Consider the following 15,707-nt stretch of genomic DNA (forward strand, 5'->3'; position numbering starts at 1 on the left):
AATTAATGGCTCGGCTGACGTTTTTAACTTGTAAAATAGCGGGTGGCAATCGTATCAATTTATAAAGTGGTCGGCCCTAGTTCAAGCAATAAAAGATAACTTACAGTTGTCAGAATAATTAATTATTTATTTATATAAACACTGTACTTTCATTGAAAATATGCATAATTTAAATGGATATGACGCGCATTTTTTATTATTTAAAATTTTGTAAAACAAAAATGGAAAATACCATTTTATCATTAAAGTCGAAAGCATACTGATGCAATTTAAATTAGTCCAACTTTTCCGGCTTATTTATCCATAGATCTTTTGTTCCCCCCCAGCAATCAACAATGAACTTCAATAATTTTTGACTGAAGAGGTGCTTGATGGCTCTATTAACTGTTATGTTTCCCCATACATTTTCATATATGAAGTAGGATAATCCACTAGTTATATCTGTAGTAACCCCTAATTTGCTTCTCTAAAATTCTACTTATACTTGACCCAAAAAAAATCTAGCAGTGACTTTCATGATACTTAACACCGAAGCTAATGTATAAAAAAATGAGACAGGAATGAAAGACTCAAATATAAAAGTGCAATTATAAGCGTTTACTGCTTTTAGCTGCCTATCGCGAACCTTCTCCAATTCGTACTTGGGGATTTCACAGAGGCAAAGAGCTAATTGCGTCGGGTTTTCGGTGAGGTAAATAGCCCTCGTAACTGGACAGCCCTTTATTTATTTAGTGGGTATTTAGTTGGAAAGTTTCACGATAAAAGAGAATTTGACCTTGGCTTTAGGGTGCTGGGAGTATTCTCCGGGGTTATTACTCTAGACAAAGCCATAGAAGCTGATAGAGTGAGATTTAATGTCCTGAATGTAATGTTTTTTGCTTGGGGCTTGATTATTAAAAGGTTTTTAAGTGATTTAATGGATAATTAGCTTTGTCGTTTGGTCTTTATAACATTACCAGTGTATCCACATTAACATGGAAAGGCTAATCCTGTAAAAACTAAAATTTTTTTATTGATTCTCGAGAGAACCATTTACGGAATAGAAAACTTGTCACCAATCAAGTCATGACTACCTACAACTAACTTTATAGGTACGAAATTATCGAAGTACTTATCAGTAAATTATTAATTATTTGGCTATGATCAAAGTTCAAAACTGAAGTTTGTTGATACTGTAAATAGTGATTTAAAAAACTGTAAACTAAATAACTTGTGTGGTTTTAATTTAGTTAGGAATTCTTTTCCCTAATCGATCTGCATAATGGTCTATAATAGTCTAATTTGCGGTTACTGGATTAGCATATTTTTTTAAACCTTTGAACTATCGATAAACAACTCATCATTTTATCAAAGCTTATTCTATATCAATACAAATTAATAAAATAATTCGTTTCTCCTTGTTTCTAATTCTGAAATCGTACTTAGACTATTTTGAAAAAAAGATGGTCTACATTTAATATATTCTAGATATAACTAAAGCTTAACTAATATTATGAAACTAGGGATCATGACTATTTTAATTATGCATAGATCTGCTCTATTTTGTTTTTGTTTATATATCTACGAATACTCGGTAAAATTATTCTGAGTTTTAATTATTTGTATATATACTGCATTACTACCGTGTATATACCACAAAACATATAAAAACCAAAAAGCAAAGAACCTGCCGTGTTGGCTTGAATACAAGCTTTTAAAAATGTAATTAAGACATTATGAAAGAACGTCATTAAAAAATAATTAAAAAACCCTATTCTTTGCTTTTTGTATATTTACACAATGTAATTACACCCTTTACTTTAACCCTGAGCACTGGCTTAACAATTAGGTAATATCACGTGTAATAATTACTACTATTTGAACACACAATTCTTGTCCTCTAAAGATATTGTTAACCCATGTGCTAACCCGACAAACCCATATGAAATGTGATATTTGCTGTTAAACACTGTAACCGCTAATGCTCTCTAAGTTCTCTGTACTAAATGTTTGCTTCGTTGTTTCCAGCACCAAGCCGCAGCTCAAGCTCTGGTGAGTGAGAATTAAAGCTTTCTTTTTTTCTCAGTTCTCACCCTGTATCTATTTTTTTTCTTTGCTACTTTGTACACCTGTTTTATAATTTATTTTGCATGTTTTGTTCTTTTGTTGCTGTCTGCTAGCTAGTAAGATGTTTCAATTAGGTTTACACGTTATAAAGAAATTTAATTTTTTAACGATAGTTTTTTATAGCCGTAGTTAGGTAGTTTAAAAGAATTATAAAGTGCCGCAGATTTTAGAATAATTTATATAGAAATTTTAAACTCCTGTACTTTGATGGAAGAACTACAAAGGAATGCTGAAGAATTAAAATCCGAAATGAGAAAAATATTAGTTTTAGAAGTATTGAACGCTCTAGGAGAATTAAAAAGTAACCATGTTATATAGAAAAAACATAAATTTATATATTTATAATTATTTTTGATAGTATTACTACATAATTAGTTTACAGAACTACAATAAAAAACCGTAATTTTATTAGAATTTTTTATGATTCCTCAGACTGATACAATTGAAATTCTATCTGGATATTCTATAAATTGTTTTATAATTTTCTATTGTAGTTTATCTAAATATATAGAAAAAAGACCATTATATTACTATTCATTATATTATGATTACTCAAATTGAGATACAGATATGGAAATATTAATTTTTTTACGTCACATATATCATCATTTCATTTCTAATCTACTATCTTAATCCTCTAAAAATTCTGATTTTCTTGCATAGTTTATCCAATTACAATAAAAAAGTAACAAACCAAGAACAATGATGAATAGAAAAAAATAAAAATGGGGATAAAATATAATTTAATAATCCTTCTTAATGTAGTATTAAAGAAAGATTGATTCTAATTCCACATGAATATTATAGAAAGGAGCACAGTTTTTGCTTTTAGAGAATAATTAGACTTAAAACTAAACATGCAATTAATTGAAACTGCTTTAGAAAGTTATTCGAACCCTGTTGCTGTTTCCAGAAAAATTATGGAAATTTCTCGTAAGATTACCGAAGATTTGCAAAAGGATAAAAAATATTAATTAGTGAGGCAAAAATTGGTATGAAAGCTAAGGCAAAACATGATAAAAAGCAAAGAATGCCGCTACTACACACTTTTTGTTTATTGTTACAGTTGTTTCAAGTCAAGGGGAAGCAGAAACTACCAAACTCGAAATTGACTTTAAAGGCATAGAAGTAGTTAGGCCGAAATTCCAAGAAATGCTGTTCATATAAAAAAAGAAATCGATGATTTAGACATAGACGGGACAAAAGTTGAAGTAGAAAAAAAAATATCATTTCCTTATTTGCAAATATTAAAGATCTATTATTGCATGAGGATTTTCATATTCTGGCATTAATAGAAACGTAGTTAACAGATGATTATCCATCAGTCTTATTAATATTCCTGGTTTTCAAATATTTAAGCATGACCGTTTGTCAAGCGAAGGTGGTGTGAGGACCTTTTTTTAATATAAGCAGGAATATTGAATACATTTGGGTAGACATAAGGATTAAGCAGTTTAGCTGTTTGGTGAAAGTAATATACAAACCGCCATCTGTTAGCTACACGCAGCTGAGTGGTATTGAATTGATTTTGTCCACACTATGCAGCAAATATGACTATGTCATAATACAACTTAACACAGGTTATTGGTGAGCATACTCGACTGAGTAGAGATAATAGTTTAGAGCTAATAAACTCTTTAGAAATATACAACTGAACTGATCATCGCTTTTTTATACGAAATTTAATAATGTTCTTTAAATCTGTTCCTAAATTCCTAAAGTATGGAGATTTTCATAATTTTAATAAAGAATTGTTTGAAATTTGTATGAATCAATATTTTATTACAATAAGATTCGATTGATGCATCTGTTAAATCATTAACTGATTAACTGACTGAAGTTCTTGACATATTTGCTCCAATAAAATTAATTAAACTTAACTCACGTCAACTTAAATCCTATTATATAAACCCTAACCCAGCAACCATTAAATACCTAAAATTAAAAAGGTAAGCTTATAATAAATATAAGCACTCACTTTTCCAAACTATTGGATATACCTTAAAAATTATCTATCATTTCCAATTCGCAGCAAAAAGAAAGCCTATATGGCATTTGAACTAGCTAAAGTAAAGGGCAATTCTAAAAAAACTTGGAAGAAGCTCAGTGACTAGAATGTTTTCTATAAATCAGTTTTTGAAATACCCTGTAACATAAAAAACCTATAAAATATTTGTAAGCATCCTATAAATATAAGCTCCATAGCTACTCCCGTTGACCAAGGGTTGATTGACATCCATTCCAATAACACATTCCAATAACACATAACACATAACAAAAACCCTTTTCGTAAAATTCCCTTGTTGCCGAGGTTGATATTTACAAATCACTTTGGCGGCAAATAAAGTCTAAATGTAAAGGCTTTGACGACATTATTTATGATATGCTATTATTTAGTATTAATTTTATTGCTCCTGTAATTGCCAAAATATTCAATGGCAGGTTTAATGAAAACTGCCAATCCTCGGAAAAATGCTTGAAATTCTTGTCTTTGAGATGGTTCTCGAGTTTATTGGCCCTAAACATGTGCTTCATTATTCAGTCAGACAAAGAAAATTTCAATTTGCCCAAAAGGCAAGTATTATAATAATACTCCAATATATGTCAATTATAACAATCTGAAATTTAATTTACGTGTTGATCTTCACTTTGCTCTATTTATGCATGGCATAGTGAGCCCACATTCTCTTAACTACCTGGTTCAGTAATCTGGTGCCTAGGGAAAACCTCTTTAAGCTGACTCTTAGGAATGTTCTTAAATAGAATATTCCTACCCACAAAACTGACAAATTTAAAAACTGTTTTGCGTCCAGAGCAGTCTTTATGAATTCTTATTTTTTTGTGTAATTAACTAGCCTTAGTCGATTTGTATTTAGGAATAAATCTTTTATTCTTATATTGTAAAATGCATATACAGTAATTTTTTTTTAAAATTAATATGTTGTTAAGTATTTTCAAATATGTTTATGGGGAGCTATATAGATAGTTTAATTCTTGCTGAGTAAGTTTTAACTTGCTTGTTTTTTCTTCATCTGTGCCATATATTGCATGCTGTCTTTTTGATAATTAATATATTCTATTTTCATGTATGTATAGTAAATGTTATAAATTGTAGAATATAGTATATGGTAGTACGGTTTGTTGGTTGTAATCAGGTATTATGGAGGAACGCACCCTGCGAATAACACCATTTGTATGTACACATATGTATGTTTATGGTATATGCAACAAATATTTTCCTTTCATTCTTCTTTCTTCAAATATCTCAAAATATAGCTTTTGTATTTCACGATTTAGAAAAACCACTTCACTAACCCCAATCAAATCACTATGTTATGAGTTCTGCTTAATAAAAACTTTTTAACATTTATGTTTTTCTAGATCTCCAGAACTTTACTTACTTTATTTATTTTAGTTTCCACTGAAACGATGACAATTTATAAATCCGAGAGGGGCTTTTCCTATATGTTCGAACAGTAATATGTACGTACATGGCATCAAAAAAGCTAATAAATGTTTAATAATTTAAAAAGTTACCTTGATAAGCTCTCTTATGTTCTATGATGGAATCGTATGAATGAGGATGTAGCGAGGTTCTTAAATACATACTTTAATTGAAGAGTTTTTGTCAAAAATTCAATATTGACTTAAAGCAGAAATTAACTAAACGTCAAACTATATGAAGCTGTCAAAATTCTATGCTATGTTTTAAAGCAGTGTGAAAAAGTTACATTGTATTACGCAAGTTTTTTCAATAAATGCTTGTTTCGGAGGCCTCATAATTTTGGCCTTAATGGCCCAATTAAGCTCATTCATATCTATGACTTATCGTCAGTACAACTAAGGATTATTCTAAGAATTAAAACTCTAGTAACTTTTCTTAATTTTGTAAGTTTCTAAATTAAGCTCATTTCATCGTTGCTTTCCTTGCAAATACTAATTAAATGAACGTTCTCCGAAGAATATGGACGTGGTTACAAATGCATGTTGAAGAGCCTACTTGGACAGCTAATTCTTCTAGCATTATTGACTATGTTTGTACCAATTATCACAGAATGGTGTTGGCTAAATTTAAGTAGTAATAGAGATCCAGTTTCCAGTTTTTATACTAAGTTCTATTTAATAAGGCTTCTCCTATTCAGTTAATTAAAAAAAAGGCTAAGATACCCTAAACTCTGGCTTACTAAAGGGCTTAAAGCGTCAGGAAAAAGCTTGCGCAGCCTGAATTATTAGAAGAAATTTATTAATCAGTAGTTTTTCAATTATTGTAATAGTTACTTTAGAATTTATAGAAGACTTCTAAAATCAACTAAGTCTCGTTATTACAGTGGTCGAATTACAAAGGCGAAAAATAGATAAAAAGAAACCTGGACCGTAATTAATGATTTTCGCAATACTTTAGTTAAACACATTGATCCTGAGAGCCTTAACAAATTCTATTGTAATGTAGCAAGTGGTCTAACTACGGACTGGTCTTTTAGAATTGAACCTATGTCTTATCTTCAGAATATTAACTTTACAAGTAATTTTGCTTTCCATGAAACTGACAGGTTTAAAATTAGGGAAGTTATTTTAGGCATAAAAAATCAAAAATCCAAGGGGTAGATAAAATTTCTGCTAAAATACTTTAACGAAGCAGACAGCTCTAAACAATCTACCAGCTTCTATCAACTAGTCTTGGCTATAGATCATATTTTCTGCTTGTCTGAAATTATCTTTGGTTCTTCCGTTATTAAAGGGTGGGAATCCTGAAGATCCAAAGTAATTACCGCCCAATCGCTCTTTCACCTACCCTATATAAGGTTATCGAAAAACTTGTCAAAAGGAGGGTTTTGAATAATTTACAATAGTTCAATATAATCAGAACAAGGCAGTTTGGCTTTCAGGCATCGCAGGGTACTCAGGGAGCTATATAGGACTTTTTTGATAACGCTTACATTAATATAAGCCAATACTACATAATGGCAGCGGTTTTCTGTGATCTATCTAAAGCTTGTGATTGTGTGCATCACGAATAACTGCTGCCTAAAGTTGTGTTGAGGAGTGGCTCATGCCTGGTTTAAGTCGTATCTTAGCAATCTTGGCCAGTCTGTTGTGAAAAAAATCATTTATCTAAAGAATTACTTGTGGAGTCTCACAGTTTTGGGGCCAATCTTGTTTTTGGTGTATATAAATGACCTTCTCATCACCGGGGACGATACATCGATATTATGACGAGAAAAGGTGGTGCAGGAATTTCAACAAGCCATGGAAAACGACATGAACATTATTCATAAATGATTCACATCCAAACGTCTTTGTTTAAAGACCCTTTGCAGATCATGTACTAGCCTTACGTAGAAAGCTTTCATCAGGATGTTTTGCTGAAGGATGGTAAGGGAGTAGTAATTGATTTGCATCTCAGGTATGGAATATCATTTTGGTGTGTTGCCAATAAAAGACTTTTGAGTATGGTTTTTGTGGTCCACAAGAAAACTGTTCGTTTTTTTACTGCAATAAATTAAAGAGAGTCTTGTAGACCACACGTTCTTGACCTAAATATCTTAGCTCTTACATGTTTATTTATATTAGAAGCTTTTACTCTTATTTTTGAAAATTGTTTTGAATTCATGAGTAAATGCACTTATCACAGCACATGACAAAATTACTTTCTGCCTCTACCGCTTCTAAGATCTGCACTGGTTAAAAAAGTAACTTTGAAAGCAGGTCAGAATTCAACCATTTACCAACAACAAATCTAAAAATACTAAATTCCTTAAAGATCTTTCGATACTTAAGATTTTACTATTGGATAGGGCTTATTATTATTATAGTATGCAAGAATTCTACCAGGATACCCTTAAAAATATAACTTTATTTTGCTTTTATTGCGATTTGTCTGTTAATGTAAGATTATATCTGATATCAATGTTTATATTTTCTAATTCTTCATATTTAGATTATTATTTGGAATTGGTTTATTTAAATTTTGCGGTTTTGTATATATTTAATGGTGTCTGTTCACTTGTATACCAATTTTGCTTTGTCAACAAAATTTTTAATTTTTCGACTGATAAAGAACTTTTAAATATTCGGGTCTTTTGTTGATGCATAATACGTAAATTATTATTAAGAACTATATTAATAGAGCTATTTTACTAGATTTATATAGACAGACCAATTTGTTTTAAATCAAGTTTCAAAGAAAAATTAAATACTAGACAGCCAAAAAAATGCCTAATATATTGATTTATTCATCTTAGGCCCAAGTAATCTATAAAAAAAAGTCATCTATACTCTATACTCTAAGATACTGATTTTTAATCCAGGTTAAAATAAAAATTCATCTACATTCATCTACAGTATCAGTTAATGTAGTACTTATGGTGACATGTTTCGTTCAACGTAACATTCGCATGACACAATTTATTCTGAATGTTGTGTTGAATATCTGGTCTGATGTTCCCTTAAGGCAAAATATGTCACCATAAGTAGTTAACCTGGACCAAGTACTTGAAGAATATTTCCTCTGGTTGGGGATTATTTATTCTTCAGCTAGCATTTTCTTAAGCTATTAACTAGAATTCCCTTTTTCGGTTTTTGAAAACAAAAAAAAAAATAAGAAAAACACGTCTGCAATCAAATGACAAACAAGATGTACATTAAAGCACGCTACAAGCGAAATATATTTCAAGAATATACGAAAAGAAGAAAATCAAGAAATTTCTAAAGCAGAAAAATACTATTAAAGCAAACTACTTTGACACACACAGGATAAGATGGGATAAGGAGCAAAATAAGGAAAACTACTTAGTAAAAAATATTAAAATTTTACATTTATAGATAATTTAGTAACATTTTTTTTAAGACAAAAATAAAAGGAAAAGTATAAAAGCTGCTTATACAAAATATTAGGAGCAAAACCATAAAGTAGAGAATTTAAGAAATTTCTACAGTAGAAAAATGTTCTTAAAATACCCTACAAAGCAGCTAAAAATATATAAAATTTTATACCTAATAGTCTAAATTCTAAAGAAGGGTCTAACGGAATAAATATTACTAAAACGAAACAATATGCACTATTTAAGTTTTAATATACTTACTTCTTTATGTGTTTTAAATTTATATTAAAATAAATTTAAAACCCTCTGCAATGGCGTAGATACTGGGGTGGACACCTTCTTGTTTAAATTTCTCGCTTAATGTTGGATTGAACTATTAAGATTATAAGATATGAGAAACAAAATTTTTAAAACAATGGAGAATTCAATGTTCCTAAGCAGAACCCTCAGTATCTCTACCACTGGAAATTTTAATTAAATGATCTTAATCATTCCTTCTCATTTCTATTATAAAATGACTGCATAGCAACATAAACCCATCGACAATAAAAGCCACTACTTTATGACCTACCCCTTCTAATGCACTCCAAATATTTTGTTCCGAAAATAAAACTCGAAAATCTAAATTATTCTTTTATCGTTATCGTAAAATAAAAGAGGTTCGTAATAATGTTAAAATTTTAAATACCACTTTCCGCTCGTCGAGCATCCACTTTATCCATTTTCTATTGGAGTATGCTTCTTTTTTGTGCTTGGCTGACCTCATTTTTTCAAAACTTTACTTTGAGCTCAAGCTACAGAACACGTGGGTTTTGTGTTTCTGTTTACCTTGATCTTGCAGCCTGCCTGGGTTTTGCACCGAGTATTGATTAGTCAATTTATTTGGCTTCTGTAGTAAGAGCATACATACTAGTTTACCTATTTAGGCTTTTAAACATACTGTTTTTTGTAAGGGTCTTTTGTAGCTTTTCCGTTTATCAAAAAATATATATGAATTTTAATGAACAAGAAATGTGATCAGATCTAATGAAATATACTTCATTCTCCATTTCTTTTGCAATAAGTTGAAAAAGTTAATTCGCGCTAAAATTAATTAGATCCTATGGCGACCTTCATAGCTTAAAAGAGTATTTCTCTTTTTCCATGATAAAACCATTATTTTCATACATATGCAACATTAAACACTAGTTAGTTTCACAAAGCAAGTACTTTCTAAGTGACTGCATGCATTTGAAGTAAGTAACTAGTAACTAACTTTCCCTGTTAAGGGGAAGGTCACTTTTCAATTTTGAAATAAATAATTCAAAAGGAAAGAACCGTCGGCTCAAGCAAACTGATAGCAATAATCGATATAGAGCATTTTAATAGAAGTGGGCCAAGGACCATTTTAATAGATATTTCGTAGGAAGGTTTAATGTCATAAAATAGTATTCGATTTGGAAGGGATGCATAAAATTTTATGTCTGCCGAAATTTGAATTGAGCATGTTGCAAAATGTTTGTTCTATTGAATTACGTTTTTTTTCTGGTATAAGACAAACCTTGTCTTAAGTTACAAGTAAGAAATTTTCTTGCGGTGTTTCAGATTTTTGCTAATGTTTATAGTCATTAAATCTGTTTAATTACTCATTGTAAGTTGCCAAAACAAGATAAACATATCGAAAAAAAAATAATGCTAATACTATTTAAACGCTTTTCAGCTTAAGAAAAGAACCCTGGTTAATGCTTTGGGAGTTTAATTCGGTTCTTAACCTTGATTTTCTCGTCCTATTCATTATAATTAATAATAAGGTAATCATAACAGGATATTACCAGTCTCCAGGGATTTAATTTTTTTAAACTTTAAAAAGCGCCACTTCTGAAATAATTTCTTATTTAAGATCCGAATTCGAGCACAGAATTGGTCCATCACTCTAAAATTTTGAAATATTGATTTCTGTACTTAAAAAATATAGAAAAGTTTAGTTAAAGAATTGATTTTTAGAACGGTAATAACTCAATACACAATACTCATTTATTCATGTAAGTACAAAGCTTTTGTTTACATATATAAAATATAATAAGAGAAAATAAGAATAAATAAAGGAGCTAAAGAATTGGTTTGAGAATTAAAATTTTTTCTCAAGGTCAAAATTCACTAAGAATTAGAAAATGTATTAGAAAGTATAATGCAACCAGGCTGGTTTTACTCCTAGTATCATGATACTATATCAGGAGGTTAATTCCTCGTGAGTAACACTGTTTCGTTGTTTGTTTTTATGAATAGCAGGTTTTCACAGATATAAAGAGATGGCAATGTTAAAATTCTATGCAGAGAAAAAGCATGTTTGCAATCCTCTTAATAGACTTGCTTTGTATTTTGTCTCTATTCAACAGCTTAATTACATCAACAACAAGTTAATTTGACAGCCAGACACTCATTATAAGTCAATTCTAGACTATCAGCGAGAGTGAACTACACATTGCTATTACTGACGGATACACAGATCATTGACATAAATAAACAAAAATATTGATCTTAATACTGAACCTTGTGGAACTCCTACATTTTCTACCCTATCAACTGAACACTATTCTTATTGAACTAGTAGGCACAAAGTTTTTATAATAGGATGTTATGGCTGACACACTCAAAGGCTTTACGCAGATCAGAAAATACTGCTGCCGTATATTACTTCATGCCTCCAAAAAGGGTATCAAAGTTTTTTAAGCTTAAGCAGTTAAATGAACGTTTTGGTTCCCATGTAGTAGGACCTTCTTTACTAAAAATTACCTCCTCTGTTACCTTCTTAAACATCTTTTCACTTCTGAATCATTATCCTTCAGTTATGCGATCCCCTTTATGGATATAAAAAAAACTATTTAAAAAATGTAAAACTAATTCAGAATTATATTATTTCAGCTAAGGTGACAGGAACAAATTAGCAACCCAAATGAAGCAAACACCCACCTGCGTCAGTTTTGCACCTTCCAACGAAAGTTTGTCAAACTTCAAATTCATTCGTGCTACCCTCTAAAACAACTAGGAAACTACATTTCCCTAATTCTTCACAGTGGAAAGAATTTTTGGTATTTCAAAGTTTAGTTAGAATGGCATTAGTTGAAAATCTACCATAACGTAATGCCTATTGAGAATTGGGTATTTTTCAATAAATAATTTACAATAAAACATAGTTTTCTGTAGCAAAGTATTGAAGTATTTATTGGTATAGAAAGAATACATTTAGGATATATGTGTGAAACAAAATATATGTAATTTAATATACTTGTAAATGGCCGGCACAGCTTTGCTGGGATATGCAGGGTACGCATATGACGATATCTTCTTTATATGATATTTTCAGTAACGCTATTGTATACATGTGGTGGTGACACAGCGTCTATTTTCGGCTTTCATTACTTTGATGGTTGCAGACTTATTGGCATAAACCTGTGACTTCGGATAACCTTACAGCCAGAAGTTTAAAGGTCTTAAAATCGCAAGAGCGAGGAGCCCTTTTTTGGTCACCAAATTGGGACATAAAATGCACTGTTCTGCTGAACCCACATGTCGTCAAAATCAGTAGCTTTCGAATGAGACACAAGAAACTGTGTTTTCAATAAATGATAACGTTCACCGTTACTGCATTACCTTTTTTGCTTTCGAAGAAAAACGGTCCAATTATTTCTCCAAACCATAATACACACAATAAAGTGCCACGTTGTGAATACATTGCTTTTTGATGAATAATTCATGAATTTTCTATGCTGCAAATGCGACAATTTTACTTACTAACGAAGCCATCGAGGTAAAAATGGGCTTCATCACTGAAAATTATTTTGTTTACAAAATTAGCAAGTTGCTCAAGCATCCAGTTGGTGAATTCGCTACGCTGTTCATGGTCAACGTGCAGAAGTTGTTGAGTCAGTTGGATTTTTTAGGATTGAAGCAAGATGCCTACAAGCTCGATCCTTAGTCTTTAGTCTTATACCTTCAAAGCCAAAAATAGAATTTATATTCTAATTGTTAAATTAAAATTCTTAATAAAATAGAAATTTATCTTTAAACTTGCAATTAAGAATCTTTTTTAGACTATATAGTTGTGGTAAAAGAAATTTCTTTTTGTTAATAAATTTACAAATTATCGCCTAAACTCAGCCATTTTACCGAAAAGTGTTAAACATTTTATCTTTGGTGGTTGATCTGGAGCTATATAGGAACCCCTTTAAAGGAAGTTTGAATTGTACTAATTCGAATCAAATTAGGAAATCCTGAAAAACTAATTGGAGATGACGAAAACTATAATATTATTGTTACAGCCCATGTCTTCCTTAAATTTTTTTTATAATTATATTTCTCTATTAGTTTTAGAAGGAGCCTATATTATTAACTGACCGTAATATCAATATATCATTTTTGACCTTGCTGGAGGAGGAGAACCAATTCTTTATCAACACTTATTTTGGTTTTTCGGTAGTATATTTTTGAGTATAGTATACCTTTAAAGTTTTAGGAATAATTTATGCTATATTAGCTATTGGACTTCTAGGGTTCATCGTATATTTACTATTGTAATAGATAAGGATACACGAACATACTTTACATTAGCAACTATAATAATTGCTATCCCCACAGAAAATTTTTAGTTGACTTGCAATTTTCTACGGAGCACAAATTTCTTTTAATGCATCTACTTTATGAGCTTTAGGATTTATTTTTCTATTCACAATAGGTGAACTAACAGGAGTGGTTCTTGCCAATTTTTCTATTGATATTATCTTTCACTACACTTAGTACCTTGTAGCTCATTTTCATTATGTTCTTTCTATAGGAGTTGTTTTCGTAATTTTAGCAGGAATTACTCAATGATTTAGCCTATTTACAGGGCTTTCATTAAACTCTTTAATTATTATTTTATACTTTATTTTTATTATCGGAGAAGCTTTTTCCTCCCAACGAATAAATATATTATATTTTAATTTGGCCTTATCGCTTGAATGATTACAAACTACTCCCCTATATCATCATAGATACATTTTTTGAAATTGCAACAGAATAAAATCTAACTCTTCAAGATAGAGCCTCTCCCTTCATAGAACAATTAATAAGTATACTTCCATGACCGTACACTAATAATTCTCAATATTATTACTACCCTAGCAGGACATATACTATTATCAAAAATTATAAATAGGTATACACATCAATTTAAATTAGATTAGAAATAATTTTAACTATTATCCCAGCCATTATTCTTACTTTTATTTCACTTGCCATAGATGGGACTAGAAGATGGGAACTTGAGCTCCTATCGTGTGTTTCTTATCACTAACCGAAGCAGTACTTTCGATTTTTTTGTTTCAAAAAAATTCAAAAATCAAATAAAAAAGAGGTGCTTTCATTTGGAAAAATTAAGTTGATGGTCGTAATTTATTTTTGAGCAATCCTGTATATACAAACTTCACGTACAAAAATGCGCAACTTGAAATAAAAATCGACGGGTCCAAGCGTTTTTTTTTCGAAGACACCCCTGAATTTTAAATGAATTTAGACATAACTTTTGGGATGCACTGTATATGCACGTACAATTATTTGCATTATTTGTCTTTGTTTTAGGCTTATGCTTTTTCTAGAAAATTTAATTATATAAATAAAATACAAGATATTCATTAAAAATAAGGAAATTCTCTTAAACTGTCCATATTCCGATATATCCAATGAAACCTCAGTTTACTTTTTTAAAAATAGAGACTCGCGCTTGTCCTTTGACCTTAAGATAAAACACAATCCAAATATTGCTACCATAAATAAAATTAGAACTGTTTGCATGCTCGGTCAATATCCAACTCTAATCTGTATTAAATGACATTTCCATCATGAAATCTTTAAGGGGAGCGTTACATTTTCCACAATAATAATCTGAGGTAGTTTTTAAAAGTGAAATTGACCTTGTTGTTGTTAAAAACAAATGTTAACTAATTTTGTAATAGTATTAACGCAAAATTTCTTTTAAGGATTAAGCAGGAGCATGGTATTTATTTGAGTTGCTTCCACCCTCTGAATAAATGTATATTCCATTAAGGTAATTTCATGTATTTTTAAATCTATATGGATGCATCGATATCGGTTATCCCATGACAAAGAAAACTGTTGTTAGTGTTGTACGTTGAAAAAAGATGAAGTAGGACTAGTGATTATGTGATAAGGGTGATACTAAATCCGAGTTGCAAATAATAGCTGATTTCTTTCTGTTAAGAGATGATTGATAGTTCTGGATTGGTATTAAAACTTTGTGAGTTAAATTATTTATTTCACTAACTAGTGGTGAATCGTTAAAGATATAGACCGCGATAACTCCTATAATATGAAATTAATTATTTGAATTTCCCAATCTTTTTATTAAGATGAGTTTGAGAAGACGCGACTTTTTGAGGTCTGCAATTTTACCATCTTTATGTAGAAATTGACATGTAGCTAAAGGTAAATGTAAAATTTCCCCTAAAATTTAATTCTTAACTGTCTATCTCTGTTAGGGTGTTTGAGATGCATAATTTGGGGATGCTATTTACATGGAGAGTATTAATTTACATATTGGTTACTTTGCCTTAAATTGAGCGGCTTTCACATTTTGAGTTATTTCAAAAATCAAAATATTTTGCAGGTTCCAGAATTGGAGAATCTCGCATTATATGGTTAATCCTATGACTAAATGAATGATGCATTTGCCTTTAGATTAAAAATTTTATTATTTGAGTATTATCGAAATAATAAAACTGATTTTTCTAGACTTACCTATATTTT

General features: G+C 30.4%; 2 protein-coding genes and 1 long non-coding RNA gene across 7 annotated transcripts in view; 1 reads left to right on the forward strand and 2 right to left on the reverse strand.

Moving 5' to 3' along the window:
- Positions 1 to 5,770, reverse strand: part of LOC126742805 (protein EFR3 homolog cmp44E) — a 47,928-nt gene extending 42,158 nt beyond the window's left edge. Inside the window, exon 1 of the mRNA XM_050449603.1 lies at positions 5,644 to 5,770. Within this exon, the coding sequence (XP_050305560.1) occupies positions 5,644 to 5,713 (70 nt within the window). The 5' untranslated portion in view covers positions 5,714 to 5,770. The remainder of the gene's footprint in view (positions 1 to 5,643) is intronic.
- The window catches only part of LOC126742806 (sodium/potassium/calcium exchanger Nckx30C), a 151,971-nt gene that overhangs the window by 18,735 nt on the left and 117,529 nt on the right, over positions 1 to 15,707 (forward strand). For 3 of the 5 annotated variants that reach the window (XM_050449611.1, XM_050449606.1, XM_050449607.1), the window contains exon 2: positions 2,008 to 2,031. The exons of the other annotated variants lie outside the window; for them this stretch is intronic. In XM_050449611.1, coding sequence (XP_050305568.1) covers positions 2,008 to 2,031 — 24 coding nt within the window. The remainder of the gene's footprint in view (positions 1 to 2,007; positions 2,032 to 15,707) is intronic. 5 annotated transcript variants of the gene reach the window in all.
- On the reverse strand, positions 9,548 to 14,267 carry LOC126742810 (uncharacterized). The gene is made up of 2 exons (XR_007662727.1): positions 14,166 to 14,267; positions 9,548 to 9,816 (listed from the first exon to the last, which is right to left on the reverse strand). It is a non-coding gene; the product is annotated as an uncharacterized LOC126742810 (long non-coding RNA).

The sequence above is a fragment of the Anthonomus grandis genome, chromosome 12 (genome assembly GCF_022605725.1).
Source record: "Anthonomus grandis grandis chromosome 12, icAntGran1.3, whole genome shotgun sequence".
NCBI classification, from domain to species: domain Eukaryota; kingdom Metazoa; phylum Arthropoda; class Insecta; order Coleoptera; family Curculionidae; genus Anthonomus; species Anthonomus grandis.